We start from the raw sequence: 17466 nt of genomic DNA, 5'->3' as shown, positions 1-17466 counted from the left end.
CAGGCTGGCGGGCTTGGCAGCCTTTGGGAGGGAGCACTCTTTAAGTCCTGAAGAAACATGTTGGGGCTCCTAAGGGGAGTCCCAGAGCAGCATGCTTGCTGGGGTCCAGCCTGCTCTCCATTTCTGGGCCAAGAGTGGGCAGACAGTGCCTGGCAGGATGTTCTGAATTGAAGCTGACTCAGGATGGGGTAGCTGCAGAAGGAGAATGCTCTATTTTGCACACACTCATACATACACCTCCATAGTCACAGACAGACAGACAGACAGACACACACACACACACACACATGTTTGGTAGAGAAAGGCTGCTCCCAGTTCCGTTCTCCTTTACACATCTTTCTTCATTTGACCATTCATTTATTCAGCTTCTACACACTCATGGCACACAGATGCTATGCTGAACACAGGGTTAAAGGACCAGAAATAAGGACTTAATCAGGAAAGTATGAATTCAGCACCTCTGAGCCAGGCACATTTAGAAAAAGAACTCTATAAGTCATTAGTTAGTCACTTAAATAATCAAACAATTATTTCTTAAGCACCCTGTAGATACTTAGGCTAGTCACAGAGTAAGCACTCATGAAATGTTTGTGGAATGGATGAATGAATGACTATATGTCCCACACAGGAGGGCATATGAATGACGTCCCAGCCCTCGATTTAAGAACACCCTCCCTATTCCAGGATGGCCACCCTCAAGCAACTTCACAGTGGAGGAAGGCTCAATATAGCCACTATGATGGGGTGAGTGACAGTTGGTGGGAGGGACCCCAAGCAAAGCCCTCCTTTGGTTTCTCTGACTGACGAAACAAGTAGACAGTTGGGGCAGGAGACTGGGAGACCCTAGACTTGATTTTAATGTGGATCCATTCTTCCTGGATCCATCAGTGCTAACTCAGCAAGGAGCCAGCGGCCATATCCACTTGACTGACAGAGAGAACCAGACTCCAACCCTGACAGCACATCAGGTCACTGTAATGACACCACCGTGACAGAGGGGTCAGAGGGACCCACATGGCAGCGGGGTCAGAGGGACCCACATGGCAGTGGGGTCAGAGGGACCCACCGTAACAGCAGGGTCAGAGGGACCCACCGTGACAGAGGGGTCAGTGGGACCCACATGGCAGCGGGGTCAGAGGGACCCACCGTGACAGCGGGGTCAGAGGGACCCATCATGGCAGTGAGGTCAGAGGGACCCACCGTGACAGCGGGGTCAGAGGGACCCATCATGGCAGTGAGGTCAGAGGGACCCACCGTGACAGAGGGGTCAGAGGGACCCACATGGCAGTGAGGTCAGAGGGACCCACCGTGACAGAGGGGTCAGTGGGACCCATCATGGCAGTGGGGTCAGAGGGACCCACCGTAACAGAGGGGTCAGAGGGACCCACCGTGACAGCGGGGTCAGAGGGACCCACCGTGACAGCGGGGTCAGAGGGACCCACATGGCAGCGGGGTCAGAGGGACCCACCGTGACAGCAGGGTCAGAGGGACCCACATGACAGCGGGGTCAGAGGGACCCACCGTGACAGCGGGGTCAGAGGGACCCACCGTGACAGCGGGGTCAGAGGGACCCACCGTGACAGCGGGGTCAGAGGGACCCACATGGCAGTGGGGTCAGAGGGACCCACCGTGACAGCGGGGTCAGAGGGACCCACATGGCAGCGGGGTCAGAGGGACCCACCGTGACCACGGGGTCAGAGGGACCCACATGGCAGGGGGTCAGGGGGACCCACCGTGACAGCGGGGTCAGAGGGACCCATCATGGCAGTGGGGTCAGAGGGACCCACCGTGACAGCGGGGTCAGAGGGACCCACATGGCAGGAGGGTCAGAGGGACCCACATGGCAGCGGGGTCAGAGGGACCCACATGGCAGGAGGGTCAGAGGGACCCACATGACAGCGGGGTCAGAGGGACCCACCATGACAGCGGGGTCAGAGGGACCCACCGTGACAGAGGGGTCAGAGGGACCCACCGTAACAGAGGGGTCAGAGGGACCCACCGTAACAGAGGAGTCAGAGGGACCCACCATGGCAGCGGGGTCAGAGGGACCCATCATGACAGGTCAGGAGGGGCTGTCATATGACAATCCAGTGTGGAGGAGAGTCATGTGTGCAGAGACACACAAAGGCCCTGGGCATAAAGGACAGTCTTTCCAGGGTGCTGACATGCCCTGGAGTACACTGTGATTACAAAGAGAGGTAGGGCCTCTGCTCTGGATTCCTCTGAAACCTGGAAACCTGTGAGCAAAGCCAGCCTCCCCACTTAATCCCCCTGCAGCCTTGGGGGAGCTGGTCTCAGCGCCTTCACCACGCCTCACAGGGCTCCAGGGAGGAAGAAGTAAGTTATACATTCGAGGAAAGGTCCACGGAAAGTGCCAAGCAAACGGAAGCCACGACTCTCGTTCTGCTGACACTAGGGATGGCAGTCAGTCATGTCTTCACAGCGACAGAGCCAAAGCTAGCTGGAAAAGTCCTCAGGGACACCAAACACATATGTCATCAGAGTCACCCCTCAAACTGGGCACCCAGTTAGAGAAGAAACAAATGTAAGTTTTGGGAATGAAGTGGCTTGTTCAGCCATTAAGTTTCTGGGCCAGGGTGTGAACTCATGTCCTTTTCGTTGTGTGGTTTTGAGGCAGGGTCTAACACAGCCTAGAAAGGCTTCCAACTCACTAAGTGATCCAGGCTAGCCTTGAAATCCTGATCCACCTGCCTCAGCCCACCAGTGTATGGAGATTACAGGCGTGAGCCACTGCACCCAAATTTGCCCTTCTGACTTCAAAATCTTCATGGTACCCACTCCATCCACCTCTCTGCCTGCATTCGACCCCTAGGCATCTCTCTCCTTGGCTTTGGAGGCCAATCCCAGCTTGAACAAGGCCCCCCCCCCCCCCTTGCACAGAGTGACAGAGCAGAAGGCGGGATGGTTAAGCCTACCACAAATAACAGATGCACCTACTTGCCCGGTACTGGATGCCCAGGGCTGCCAGGCAGGCCACCAACCCTGCTGCCAGAAGTGCCACCAGCACTACCAGCTGCTTCTCCACTGAGGTCCGAGCCGCCCAGCACCTCTGGCCACTCCGGGGACTTCGGAAGTTCACCTGTGGGGAAGGAGGCACGTCTGTGAGCTCAGGGCCCCGCTTCCCCAAGAGGAAGGGGCTCGGCTGCAGGCCCAGGCCCCGGGGAGGCATCAGGCTCTCTCAGGGGTGGTCCAGTTCCCACGGAGTCTGCCCTAATCCAGGAACAGAACCACCACCCTGGCCCGTAGCGTAGATTTGCTCCCAGACATCAGAACTCGCAGCTCAGCCCAGAAGGACTTGTGTTGTCTGTGACACCCGATACCGGTAGATGAAAAAAATCTACAGCTTTCCCATTTCTCCAGTAAGGAGCTCAAAAAAGAACAGGATGTTTGGACTTGAAGGCATTCAGAGGGCGGCCAGCTGGGCCCTCCTCAGAGCTCCTGCATCTACAGAGCCAGAGGCGAGCATGACATGACCTCACAGGGCTCTTGCTTTTTGCAAGTGGGGACACATTCGGCTGGTTAAGCCTCTCTAATCCTATCAGGGATGCCTAGTGGCCTCTCCTTTTTCACATGAAGAAACCGAGGTTCCCGGTCACTTGTCACGCAGCTGAGTGGGTAGGTTTGAGATTTGAAGTAGTGTTCGGAGATTCTAGAGTCCACCAACGGGCCAGAGACATGGGTCTTAGGAGATGGTGGGGGAAGACAGAGGAGAAACAGCTCCATTTGAGCAGATCTTCTAAGGGAGGAGAAATGTGCCAGGCCCCCCCAGTCTGGCTAAACAGGAAAGGAGGCACAATGAGGGGAAATGGAGGGTGTGGCAGAGGACTTGAGGAGGACATGCCTGCCAACAGCACTCAGGACCCTCAGCTCACGCTCTTCTTCACACCCAAAGCCAGCACAGGGGTGGGGGTGGGGGTGGGAGATGGGGAGGTCTCTTCTGTTCCAAGAGGTACTTCCTGCAAAAGTCAGGAGGGGCACAGACAGGAAGAGTCCCCAGAAGGTGGGGCTGTTCAGTGACGTCACCCTGTACAAACAGCTGGGCACCAACTCAAGGGGGGGAAATGGATTCCTTTGCTTTCAACTGCTAACAGCCAAGAGGGGAGGCAGATAATGAACAGATGGGTGGACATGGACGGCTTCCTGGAGCAGTGATGTCTGAGTTAGGGATAGAGAAATGAAAGAGAGGACTAGGGCACAAGGCACAGCTTTGAGAAAGAACAGGAACTTCCTCCGAAGGGCCGGTAAGAGATGTCACTACACCGGCCCTTTGGGGTGGACAAGGCAGAGGAAGTAACTTGCAGGGAACTAGAGAGGAGCAATAGGAGTTCCTAAGAAGTCCCCAGCATCCCAGGGGACCTAGGGATGCCCAACTCTGTCTCACTGAGTCCTCCCACAGCTGTGTAGGGACAGCCCCCAGAGCAGGTCAGAGCCCAGGAAACATCCCACGACCGGCACATGAGATCTGAGATGGGTCACCTTAGGAAGGGCATCTGAGCCATCCTGGGGTACCCCCGGGGTGCTAAAAGAGAAAGAGGAACATGGGGACTTCTTAAGGAAGAAAAACGGGGGTCTAAAACTGAAAAAGGGATGCTGAGAACTGGGACACTCCGTGACTGTGTGTGCGGGACAAGAGGTGTGCACCCCACAGTGGTGGCCAGGTGGTAGTGGGGGGGCCAAGGGGTGGTGAGGGCTGCCTGAGGAGACCCTCTCAGCTTTCTTAAAGAGGAAGAGGTAGAGGATTCTGACCAGGGCGCTCTCACCTGTTCGGAGATAGCCCGGGACATGTGCTCCCGTGGACACTTTCGGTCATCAGCCATCTCATTCAGGTTTACCCCGGGTTCTAGTACACAGAGAAGCCCCAAGGTCTTCAGCCAGGTGCAGCCTTGCCCCAGGGACACTGACATCAATGTCCCTTCTCCTGGCTTATCTCAACTTTCCTCTTCCACCTCGTGGCCTCTCCTGCCCCGTGGCCAAGGCTCGGTTAACGGAGCACAGAGGCAGGGAGAGCCCAGTCTAAGAGGCCTCCTCTGCCAACTCTGGGAAGCTGGGGGGACAGACTGTTGAGTTTGGGGGGACAGCAGGGAAATGCCACCTCATCGGGACACCAAAGTGTTGTGGTGAGGGGAACGGGAGACAGCCAGGTGCAAAGACACCAAGGCGGTGAGGGAGAAGGAAGGAGGGGGCGGCAGATTAAAAACAAATGGAGAGCCACTTAGAAATGTTTGGGAGCTGACATTTTTGCGCCTGGCACTCAGTTGTTCTGTCTTGTGGATTGGTGGGGAGCTCCCAAGCACGGGCACTACTGTGGGCTCCAGAGGAGAGGCAGCTTGTGGGGGCTCATGGGGCCGAAGCGGGAGGGCAACACCAGAGGAGCCATCTCTCTAGATCATGCGGTCCTGTCCACGAGGTCCTGTCCATGAGGTGCCCCCCACACCCCCCGAAAGAGAAGACAGGCAGGCTGGAGCATCATTGTTCCATGTCAAGCTAAGTGTTTAAACAGATGGCATCCACTGTGGATTAAATTAGAATTAAGTCAGAATTGAATTAAAAAGCCACAGTTCCAAGCAAGAACGGCAAACAGGGTTTGAAAATAGGATCATTAACTTTGGTCACGTTTATTGCTTGACTTTCAAGGCTGGGCCAAGCACTTCTAGGTTTCTGGACAAGCCTTGCCTCTGAGGGCAGGGGGAATTCGGAGCGGCTCCTGGGGGCGAGTCACCCCGAAGCTCTGGGCTGGGAGCAGGAGAGGCTGGGCAAATCGTGGTACGGTGGACAGGTCTGGGTGGTATTAGGGTACCGCGGTCCCTTTTCTCTAAGCCCCCAGTACACGTGCCCTGAAGTGGATCCCATGAGATGAGGAAGACAAGAAGGAAATATGTAAGTGTTTTCACACTTTCTTTTAGAAACTAGGACATGCCAATCATAGGAGACCACGCTGTGGCCACTTGGAAGGCAGGAGGATTAGTGGCAGGCAGCCCAATCCATTTTGGGAGAGGTGACTGGGGAGTGGCTGCTGGCCAGGTAACAGAGATGATCCCTCCAAGACAGAGCGTTAAAGTCACTGTGGCCTCTCAGGCCTCTGGCGGACTGAGCATCCTATTTAAACATTGTGAGGTAGAGACAGAAAGAGAGCAGGAGAAACAGGGATGCCCTCCCAAGAGAGAAGGGGAGGGAGAGGAGGACCAGGGAGAGGAAAGGGACTCCAGACGGCAGCAGAAAGGGAGGGACCGAGTGGGAGGGAGAGAGCGGAGGTGTCCAGCCCTGGGGTTCCCAGGGTTTGCAGAGCACAGCAACAAAGCCTATTATAAGCGGGGATAAATATTCGGTTACAGAAGTGAGTGCCTGTCTCACCTAGGCTTGTCGCAAGATCGAGTTCTACAGGGTGAGGATGGGTGCCTGCCCCAGGGCCCGGGGGAAGAGCCGGCTGCAGGGGTGGGAACCGGGCTGGGCCTGCTCTCGGAGTCTACAGGCCCCCAGTAACCTGGCTTCAGAGAGCAGCAACAGGGGCTGTGTGCCAACGCTCTGGCAGGGAGCCCACCGCTTCCAGCCAGAGGCCCAGCGGTGTGGCGGCTGGCAGGACGACCAGGCTCTCTGTCTGGGACTCGGCCTTTCAGAGCAGGCGGACCATGACAGCTCAGCCTCACGGGGGTGGGGTGTGTGTGTGTGTGTGTGTGTGCCTCCGTGTGGGGGGGATCATTTCGGGGAAGTTCCTTCCAGTAAAGTTTCCATGAGGTAGACTTCTGGCTGAGGCCGCTGAGGTCAGCTCTGAGCAGAACTATGATGTCTTCCCAACTCTGCCCGAGTCCCACCTGCCACATGCTCCTCCACGCCTGACCTTGAAGACACTGGTGACAGCTTAGTAGGCCCTCCTGTGGGAGTGGACTCCAGAAGAATCAACCTTTAAGAGGAATCAGTCTCAGGGAATGTGTGTCTTCCCAGAAGGAATAGGCAGCTCTCCAGCATGAGGGAAAAGAGATCATCCAGGACCCCAGGGGTGTGCCAAGGCAGCCTCTGAGCCTGTCTCCCAACTCCAATACTAGGAAGCTGGGGTGAAGTCCCCAGGTATGACCATTTTAGATTCTGGACCCTGCTGGCCAAGAGTCTTACTCTGTAACTGGGAGACAAAGCTGAAGGTCCCTCCTGACAAAGGGCAAGTTGTTTGAGAGTCCTAAGTGGGTCTGTCCTTCAAATCGCTCTCCTATGACAGCCCTATGCAGAGGGTGGTATATTAGGGTTCTGAGATCTTTCCTTTGGCTTATTTTCTCCTCCAGAAGTAATTGGATGTTTTTCAAATGTTTTGGTAGACAGCTGCAGACAGTCTCCTAAGCTGGCTGCAGGTGTAATCTTAATTATTTTCCTTCAAGCTACTGCAATCAGTGTGTGTGTGTGTGTGTGTGTGTGTGTGTGTGTGTGTGTGTGTGTGTGTGTGTGTGTGAGAGAGAGAGAGAGAGAGAGAGAGAGAGAGAGAGAGAGAGAGAGAGAGAGAGAGAGAGAGAGAGAGAACCAGGTAGCCGGCATTTAGAAAGCAGCTTTGGAAGGAAAACCCTATTATACACAGGGCGTCACAAAGGTATCAGGCACGGGAAGTTTCGGTGACAGCTAAATTCACTTTCAGAGCACCAGGCATAACATTTCTCTTTAAATCAACATTGCCTCATTTGAATCTTAGCTCTAAGAGGTGGGATGCTGACAATAACCCACCTTGTTAAGAAAGCTGTATGTGTGGCGTGCTTTCCGGTCTTTAAAGCTCCTGACAGAGAGGCAGGGCTGCATGGCCTTAAACTTGTGCTTGGAGGGCTGGGGCATGCAGCCGAGCAAACACTAGGCTCCCGGTTTGGTTCCCAGCACTGCATCCAACTGCACATGCCTGTAATCTTAGCGATTGGGAGGCCAAAGCAGGAGCATCAGATGTTCAAGGTCATCCTTGGCTGCACAGTAAGCTCATGGCTATCCTAAGCTACATGAGACCCTGTTTGAAAATATCAACAACAAAAACAAAAAGAAATAAAATATGTACATACAGGCCAGGTGTGGTGGTGTGATTAGGAGAAAAGTGGGGGATTTCAAGTTGAAGGCCCAACTGAGATTCTATCTCAAAAAAAAAAAAAAAAAAAAAGTGTGGCCAAGTGGTGGTAGCACATGCCTTTAATCCCAGCAGAGGCAGGTGGATCTCTGTGAGTTCAAGGCAAGGGCTACAGAGTGAGTTCCAGGAAAGGCACAAAGCTACACAGAGAAACCCTACACAGAAAAAAAAAAGTGTGTGTGCGCGCACGCGCGCGTACATATATGTAAAAGGGAGGGGCTGGCAGAGCTCAAGCTAGGGAGGCTCAAGAGAGGGCCTAAGTTAGACACTCCCCAAAATACATATATACACATAGCTATATATGTATATACACACACTCAAATGTAGAATACTAGAACTCATGATTTCTAAGTGGAAGTAGTTTGTTTTTAAAGCCTCCCTGTGTGCATGTGTGTGCTGTTAGGGAACTAAATCCAGGGCCTTACACATGATAGGGGAAGAGAGAGGGGAGAGGGGAGGGGAGGGGAAGAAAGGAGAGGGGAGGGGAGGGAGAAAACATGAGGTGGATGGCTCTTGGCCTTTAGCTAGAGAGCACTGGCTAGCTTGTGTCTGCTCTGAGGAAGCCATGGAGGCTCCAAGCAAGACTTGCAGGGCACCCACAGAAATGCCCCCAAATTCTCAGCAACCTTCCTGCATGTTTCTGCAGGGGAATCAGGAAATATACCTACGCAGGCAGCTAGCTTGCTTTGGGGACACCAAGACTGAGGTTCAACCCACACAACAAGGATGCCTCATACCTGCATCGGCACCTGTGATATGGCGCCTGTGTGGCTACCAGCCCTTACCTCATGGGTCACAAAACAGTCACCCTAGCAGTGACAAAGGCCACTCCATTTTCTCTCGCCCCATCTTATAGATGAGGGCTGAAAGAGACTCTGGGGCTTGCTCAGAGTCTCCAGTGGAGTCAGAATTCACAACCAGGCCCCTGGCTTGAGAGACAGACAGACAGACAGAGAGTTCTCTGTGCTCTGGGGGAATCTCACTCAGATGAATGTGCTGCTGATATGAAAAGGCTACATCTACCCAGGTGGACCGCTGCTATGACTGTATTATTTTCTTGTGAATTTGGAGATGCTTTCACGTTGATACGTTTGGAGCCTTCTGTGAAAAGTAAGACTGACAGGGACTGTGGATGAGACTGTATTTGTGAAGGGAACATGTGGCTTAGCCCACTGTGAGGAGTCCACAGGGAAGAGGCCCCAGGCAGACTGGGTGTGACTGTCCTGAAGTGAGCTGTCAACCCTCTCAGAGCCTCAGTTTCCTCTCGTACAGGTAGAGGAAGTAACCCCTCCAGTTTCGAGAAGTCCTGAAGGCTGAGTGGATGCCGTAGGGAGGGGGTCAAATCCCAGTGAGAGGAGGCACTGGGGAGGAGCTGGGAGTCTCCCTGGGCTTGCGTCACTAACCAGAGGAGGCCAACGGAGGCCTGGCACAAGGAGGCTCCACTCCTTCTGTGAGATAAGTTTTGATTAGGTGTCCTTCACAAGGTACCCACGACTCTTCTCTGTCCCTCCCTGGCTCCACACAGCAGACATCCTCTTGGCCCTGGCCCTCTCTGGGATGATTTCTCAAGAGCCGGATCACAGAACTGCCCGGGGTGTTCCTATTCAAAACTCAGCTTACCCACCCATGTCTAAACCCTACCCATGTAGAGGGCTTGGCCAGTAAAGTCTGCCCGGGGCAGAGCAGAGGAGAAAGCCCGGGCGAGAGCCCTCCTGCAAGGTACTGTCAAATCAGATGTAAGTCTGTGAAATTCCCACAGGGGCAGACCCTAGAAGGAAGGAACCAGGCTTCCGGAGAAGGCTGGCAAAGGGCAGGGGTGGGGGTGGGGGACAGGCCATTCCTTCTCCCAGTTAATACAGGTAGTCAGAGAGGAGGGAGAGGAATAAAGAGGTAATGCTTTCAGGGAGGCCAGACCGCCATGAAGAAGCTGAGATAGCTTTAGACTCTCCGTGCTGGGTGCTGGGTCCGTGTAACTCCTCCGGGCAAATTCCCTCCCCCCCCCCCCCAGCTGTTCCGTGGAAAGTTCAGGGCAGGAGAGTGCTTCTGCATCTGAGTTGTGGGCTGGAGGATCTTAGGAAGGATGGAACTATGTAGATGGGATGGAAGCCAGCCTCAGAGTGTGCTTCTCGGCCCAGAGCTGCTGGGTGTACGACCCACCTCCTTCCCCTCCGGGCTAAGTGGGGGCGGGGCACCGCTGAGCTAGCCAAGGTCAGAGTTCCTACCTGCAAGCCATTGGGGTACACGTCGCCCTCGGAGAGTGAGTCCACCAGGTCCTCTTCGTCCAGCGTGGCCCGCTTGTAGGATGACATCTGCAATGCCAAGTGCAGTACAGACTCCCTCAGCGTCTCCATAGCCAAATGGGGAAGCGGGCCCCGGCGCCCCGCCCCAGCCACCCGAGATCAGCCCACGGATAGATGACCCTCCCCGCGCGCCACACCCGCCTCACCCCCAGAGCGGACAGCGCGGCGGCCAGTGGTGGCCACACGCTCCGCATGCTGTGCCCCACGATGCCCAGTCCCGGTCGGATCCCCTGGAGTCTCCACACGCTGGCTGCCGGGGGCGGGGCCCTCTGGAAGGTGGGCGTGGCCTGTTGGGCACATGTCCCTCCCTGGCCTTCGGCGAGAATTGGGCTGGGGACCTCTTTCTTCCCATGCCCAGCCCCAGACCCTAGCTGGCAGGACAGGGCCTCATGAAGACTTCATTCATAATGGGGTCCCCAATGGCAGAGACCAAGAGGCAAGGTCAGCAAAGCCTAACTGGGTCAAGTCAGATTCCTTCGCCATCAGCCCTTAGGTGAGACAACCAGTCTTCTGCCTAACTAGAAAGGCTTGTGGGATGGGGTGGTGGGGTGGAGGTGGAGTCAGGAATCCCCCCTCCACGTCTCAGTTCCTTTCTCCTCTAATTGGGAGTTTTAAAGCCAGAGTTCTGAACGAAGTTCACACAATTCTAAGAAAGTCCCCTGACACTATGAAAACTGCTGAGTGAATTTGGAGGTTTCAGCTTTCCAAAGTGCCTTTTCTTTTCTTTCTTTCTTTCTTTCTTTCTTTCTTTCTTTCTTTCTTTCTTTCTTTCTTTCTTTCTTTCTTTCTTTCTTTCTTTCTTTCTTTCTTTCTTTCCTCCCTCCCTCCCTCCCTCCCTCCCTCCCTCCCTCCCTCCCTCCCTCCCTCCCTTCTTTCTTTCTTTCTTTCTTTCTTTCTTTCTTTCTTTCTTTCTTTCTTTTTTCAGACTTTAAAAAAAATTGTGTACAAGGGCTGGAGAGATGGCTCAGCAGTTAAAAGCACTAACTGGTCTTCCAGAGGACCCGGTTCAATTCCCAGCACCCACATGGCAGCTCATAACTGTCTGGAACTCCAGTTCCAGGGGATCTGACACCCTCACACAGACATATATGCAGGCAAAACACCAATACATAATATAAAAATGAAAGCTTGGCAGTGGTGGCACATACCTTTAATCCCAGCACTTAGGAGGCAGAGGCAAGAGGATCTCTGAGTTTAAGGCCAGCCCCATCTACAAAGTGAGTTCCAGGACAGCCAGGGTTTCATAGAGAAACCCTGTCTCAAAAAACTAAAAAAAAAAAAAAAAAGAGTATGAAGGTAGTATGAAGGTTTTGTCTGTGTGAATGTATGTGCAACACATTCATGCCAGGTAGGTCAGAACGGTGGATTGGATCCCCTGTAACTGGAGTTATGGATAGTTGTAAGCCACAATGTGGGTGCTGGAAACTGAACCTAGGTCATCCAGAAGAGCGGCCAATGCTCTTAACCTCTGAGCCATCCCTCCAAAGCACCATCTCTGTTCCCTCCCAACTTGATTCTCACTGTTGGGCATATATGCAAATGAACCAGTGTCGAGGTGTGAGGTGGCTGTCCAAGGCAGGGGGAGGGGTCAGTGAGCAAGGTGGCCCCTGGGGGTTTCCAGGCTTTATGGGCCAGCAAGATGGCTCAGCCACGTAAAGGTGCTTGCCTTCAAATCCGACAGCCCACTGAACTGCCAGAGTCAGCCAGTCATTATAAATGAAATTCTCATCACCCCACACTTGATTCAAAGTCCCTGTGCTCCCCAACTTCGCCAGGCTCGGGGCTACTGTCCCTGACCCTCCCCTTCAGCTAGCACCCACCAAGGCTCCAGATCGCTCCTCTGGCTTTTGTTCAAATCTGCGGATACCTAGGTTGCTCCTTCTCAGCCAAGTCCTTCCTAGCTGTGGCCCCCTCTCCGGAACATTCTTTTCTGGTTTTTGCTCCTCCCACAGGCAGCTCCAGTCTCAAATTAAATGCCACCTGCTCAAATGTCCAAAGCACTTTAGGTAGTTCCCCACACTCTCTTACAGCAGCCTCTTACGTTCCTTGTATTATTTCAGCCTGTTACATCTGTTTTGTTTCGGGAGACAGGGTCTTATTATGTAGCCTGAGCTAGCCTTGGACTCCTGAACCTTCTGCCTCCACCTCCCAAATGCTGGGATTACAGGTGTGTACCACCAGCACTCAGTTAATATTCTGTTGCTGTTTTTATGGGCCTGTAACCTGGTGCTCTTCCCTCCCCCCCCCCCAGAACTTGGCCTACAGCAGCTGGGCTCTTGTGGGAGACTCCCCATCACCAGGCATGGAGTAGGTGCTCAATGACAGTTCTTAAGATGAATGGTGGAGCAAGGGGCGTTGAGGGGTTAAAGTGCCTTAGGTCCTCACAAAAGCCTCAGTGTCTAATGTACTGCCTGACACATCCCCAGGACACAGGTCCTGTGGAAAGCAAGGTGTGTGGAGGCGAACTATCTCTTTCTAAAGGTTTATTTATTTGGGGGCTGCAGAGATGGCTCAGTGGTTAAGAGCACTGGCTGCTCTTCCAGGAGATCCAGGTTCGGTTCCCAGTACCCACATGGCAGTCACAGCCATCTGTTAACTCCAGTTCCAGAGGATCAGATGCCCTCTTCTGGCCTCAATAGGCACCGCATGCATGTGATGCACTTACATTATGTACTTGTATGTAAGTGAAATATTAAAAAACAAAAACAAAAACACCTCTGTAACATGAAATGAAACTTTAGAAAAGATTTGTTGCTGGGCGTAGTGGTGCACACCTTTAATCTCATCACTCAGAAGGCAGAGGCAGAGGCAGGTAGCTCTTTGAGTTCAAGGCCAGTCTGGTCTAAAAACTGAGCTCCAGGACAGCCAGGGCTGCACAGTGAGACCCTGTCTCGAAAAAACATTAAAAAAAAAAATTGCTTATGCATATTTTATGTATATGAGTGTTTTGCTTGCTTGCATATATATATATATATACCATATGTATAACTGGTGCCCATGGAGGCCAGAAGAGGGCATTGGGTCTCTGGAACTGGAATTACAGACAGGTGTGAGCTGCTGTGCAGGTGCTAGGAAGAGCATCCAGTGCTGGGAAGAGCACCCAGTGCTCTTAAGCACTGAGCCATCTCGGCAGCCCCACCTCAGGGGGCCGGAGGGTGAGGATAAACCGAATTCTTGAAACTTCTGCCTCTCTCTCACTGGGTGGAGGAGTTCCTATTACCTTACTCCAGGAGAGAAAGACATGTAAGGGTTTTCAAACACAAGAGATTTGGCTGCATTAAGTGACAGGCGGTAATCACTGGAGGAAAGGGCTCTGGAAAAAGTTTTGATTCCTCTCCAGCACTTCCGCTGGGACCAAGGAGAGCCAGAGCAGATCCCGCTTCCTGTCCTGCCGGCCTGGTATCCCTTCCCTTCGGTGGGTTCCCTTGGCCCCTCTTATGCAGAATGAAACCCAAGCTAAGGGAAGTAGCTTGTGGGCAGGTTAAACAATGGCTCCTCCCACTTCCAGTTCATTTCAGAGAGCTCCCCTTCTGGGAAACCTCCTGACCACTGACAGCATCCATCCCCCGTGAGGTGTCCTCCCAGCACCTCCCGGGGTGCTGTCTCCTTAGAGCAGGCATCTCAGGATAGGAGTGGGCTGTTCCCTCAAGGGCCCAGTCTGGGGCTACAGCCTCAAACCTTGTTTGAGCAAAGGTGCTTATGGGTGGGTGGACGGCCATGTCCCATCCATTCCAGCGCAGCTGTTAGCGGCTGGATGACATGGGCGGCTCCCATCCCTCTCAAGAGAAATAACATTGCCAAAAAAGCTGCTGATTTCTCAGCCCACAGAAGCCCCGCCCCATTTCTGTAATGTCAGCTGGGGCCTGAAGTGAAACTGTACCTACCCCAGATGTGCTGAGCGGCTCACTCCCCTCCCCGCATGGGGACCATGTTACAGCTGAGTGGGTGACATCCAGCCATGGCTGTCCTCTCTCTGGACCTGCCAGGTACTCCACAGATGATGGGTTCCCACAGCCACCTGGGCTAGCCCAGCATCTGTGTCTTCCATTTATAGAGAGAGGACGGGGAGGTGGTGACTGGGTGACACTTAAGATCTCTTGAGTGTCCCTTCTGTCTCAGCCATTCACCCTCCTCAGGCAACATCCTATCTCTACTTAGCAAATAGATGAGTGAGGGCCAGGGAGCGCTCACCCCTCCAGTGCCCTGGCTGCACCATGAAGTGCTGGGGTGCAAGCTTTTTTACCTTCCTGCAAACCCACCCCTACTGGCTTCATTAAGTGGTCCCCAAGGAGCTGGGCTGTTGTGGCGCATGCCTTTAATCCCAGCACTCGGGAGGCAGAGGCAGGTGGATCTCTGTGAGTTCAAGGCCAGCGTAGGCTACAGAGTGAGTTCTAGGAAAGGCTCCAAAACTACACAGAGAAATCCTGTCTCAAAAAACCAAAACAAAACAAAAAAGTTGTCTCTAAGGAGGCCAGGTCACACAGCAAGTCAGTCAGTACCAGAGTCAGGTCACAAGCCTGAGCTCTGGACACCAGGGCCCATGTTCTTTGTGGAAGGCAGGACTACTTCTGGTGGGGACCTTATGGAGTCTGGATGCCCTGGGAAGACTAGGCCCTGGGCTGGTGAAATGGCCAAGGCTTGTTTTAATGGCCTCATTTGTGGTTATATGGGTACCACACCCTCAAACCTCAGGAAAGCAGAAATGCTGCTTTATGGGGATCCCCGCCCCCCCCCCGAAATCTGGGCTGCATCTGGGTCTGGAGCGCACAAGAATTGTTGGCTGGGATCAAGAATGGTGAAGTGGGAAGGGAAGGGCAGCTCCCTGTGGAATGTGGGTCCCGGGTCCCCGACGCCCGCTGCACAGGGAAAGTGAGGAGAATGCTACCCGAACTGGAAACCTGCCCTGCAGCAGGTCTGGGATGAGCACAAGTGAGACACTCACGTGTTTCTAATGACAAAGGCCCGTGGCCTGCTGGTGCCCAGGAACCCCACGGGCCCCAATAGCTTTAGTCACTCAGATGGCTCTTGTGGTCAGTTTGCCCAAGGCAGGGATCTTCAGGGAATCTTGGAGCGTGTCGGAAGAGACAAAGAGAGTGGTGTTTTGTGCCTGGGCTGGCAGGCCACACCCTGAGCTGTTTTCACGTCCTGTTTCTCCATTGCTTAGGGGGTCACCCCAGTGGCCAAGCGCCCATCAGCTGTCAGCCAGCAACAGGCTGGGATCTGTGAGAGGCTACGTGTCATCCCGTACACACTCACTCGGCAGGTGTGAAGACGGGGCCGGCGGAAGCTCTCACTTCATACCTCAGTCTGCCACTTCCCCGGGCACAGCAGCTGCCGGTGTGGTTGGGATTGTTATCACACAGTGTGTGCATGTGCCTGCAGGATCACACAGTGTGTGCATGTGCCTGCAGGCCAGAAGACGGCCTCGAGTCCTGTCCCACAGGCACTGGCTGGCCGCCTTTTTTTTTTTGAGACAGGGTCTCTCACTTGGCTGTAATTCACTGAGTAGGCTAGACTGGCTGGCTAGAGAGCCCCCTGGATTCTTCTGCTTCTACCTCCCCAGCTCTGGGATTACAAACCCCTGTCTCCACATTTGGCTTTTTTTAAAAAAATATATAATTTATTTCTATTTTACGTTCATTGGAGTATCTGTGTGAGGTTGGAGTTATAGATAGTTGTGGGTGCTGGGAATTGAACCTGGGTCCTTCGCAAAAGCAGCCAGTGCTCTTTTTTTTTTTTTTTTTTTTTAAGATTTACTTATTTATTATGTATACAGTATTCTGCCTGCATGTACCCCTGCAGGCCAGAAGAGGGCTCCAGATCTCATTACAGATGGTTGTGAGCCACCATGTGGTTGCTGGGAATTGAACTCAGGACCTCTGGAAGAGCAGTCAATGTTCTTAACCTCTGAGCCACCTCTCCAGCCCCCATACTTGGCTTTTAACATGGGCTCTGAGGATTGAACGTAGGTCCTTGGACAGCAAGCATCTTACTGCCTGACCCCTCCCCCTAGCTACTGTCGCTCCTTCTGAAACAAGGCTCGTAAACTGCCGGCTGATCCCTGCAATGAAACACACGGCTGGGGATGGAGTGGGTGGAGTGCTGGCTCAGCACGAAGGCCCGGGTCCAACCACAGACTGGGTATGGTGGCACACACCTGCAATCCCAGGACTTAGGAGGTAGGGCAGGAAGATCAGGAGTTCGAGGCTATTCTTGACTACATAGTAAATCCAAGGCCACCCTGGAAGACAAAGAGACCCTGCCCCACATACACATACAGAAAGAGGCGGGGGAGGGAGGGAGAGATGAGAAAGAGAAGGAGGGAGGAAGGGAGGGAGGGGGTGAAGGAGGGAGGGAGAGAGAAAGAGGAAAGGAGGGAGGGAGAGAGGAAGAGAGAGGGAGGGAAAGAAGGAAAGAAGGGAGGAAAGGAAGGAAGGAAGGAGGGAAGGAAGGGAGGAAGGGAGGAAGGGAGGAAGGGAGGAAGGGAGGAAGGAAGGGAGAGATGTCAACATCAGAATGGGGTAGAAGGCCAGTTTGACTACGTAAGACTCTGTCTTAAACAGAACAATAAATAAATGTAACTGGCCAAGGCTAGCACTATAGCTCAGTGGTAGCTAACCTGCTCACATGCCTAAGGCCTTGAGTTTCAGCCCAAGTACTAAGTAATAACAATAACAACAACAACAATAATAATAACTGGCTACCCCGCCCCAAGTTGCTGACTCTTGACAAGGCTCTTTCATGGCCTTATCTTATTCATGTCTATGATCATCTTGTGGAACCAGTCCTGAGACACCCATTTCACAGGTTTGGAAACTGAGGCCTGTCAGTGAACACAACTAAGACTTGATTCCAGAGTTTCTTCATCTTCCCTCAGTCCCCCCCTTTTCTTGTTGCTCCCCCACTACCCACAGGGCCTAGCGCTTAGGCAGGCCTCTTTGGAGGCCACAGGCCACTCCATCTGAGCTGTGGGAATAGAGGGCTAGAACTTGGGAGGTGGGGGAAAGAGACTTGGCCTTGGGCCACCAAACGTTCTGATGGCACTGGCCTAGCAGGAAAACG

The 17466-nt window shown here is 53.5% G+C and overlaps 1 protein-coding gene across 3 annotated transcripts in view; it reads right to left on the bottom strand.

Moving 5' to 3' along the window:
- Ece1 (endothelin converting enzyme 1) overlaps positions 1–17466 on the bottom strand; it is a 102104-nt gene that overhangs the window by 41972 nt on the left and 42666 nt on the right. For 2 of the 3 annotated variants that reach the window (XM_006980869.4, XM_076565452.1), the window contains exons 2-3: positions 10327–10413; positions 2959–3100 (exon numbers count right to left, since the gene is read on the bottom strand). In XM_006980869.4, the coding sequence (XP_006980931.1) occupies positions 2959–3100; positions 10327–10413 (229 nt within the window). Of the gene's footprint in view, positions 1–2958; positions 3101–10326; positions 10414–10550; positions 10681–17466 lie in introns of those variants that run through there. The other variant, XM_006980868.4, reaches the window with a different exon arrangement.

Source organism: Peromyscus maniculatus, chromosome 2 (assembly GCF_049852395.1).
Source record: "Peromyscus maniculatus bairdii isolate BWxNUB_F1_BW_parent chromosome 2, HU_Pman_BW_mat_3.1, whole genome shotgun sequence".
NCBI classification, from domain to species: Eukaryota; Metazoa; Chordata; class Mammalia; order Rodentia; family Cricetidae; genus Peromyscus; species Peromyscus maniculatus.
Note: the sequence above shows the minus strand (reverse complement) of the source record. Positions and strands in the feature narration are given on the sequence as shown.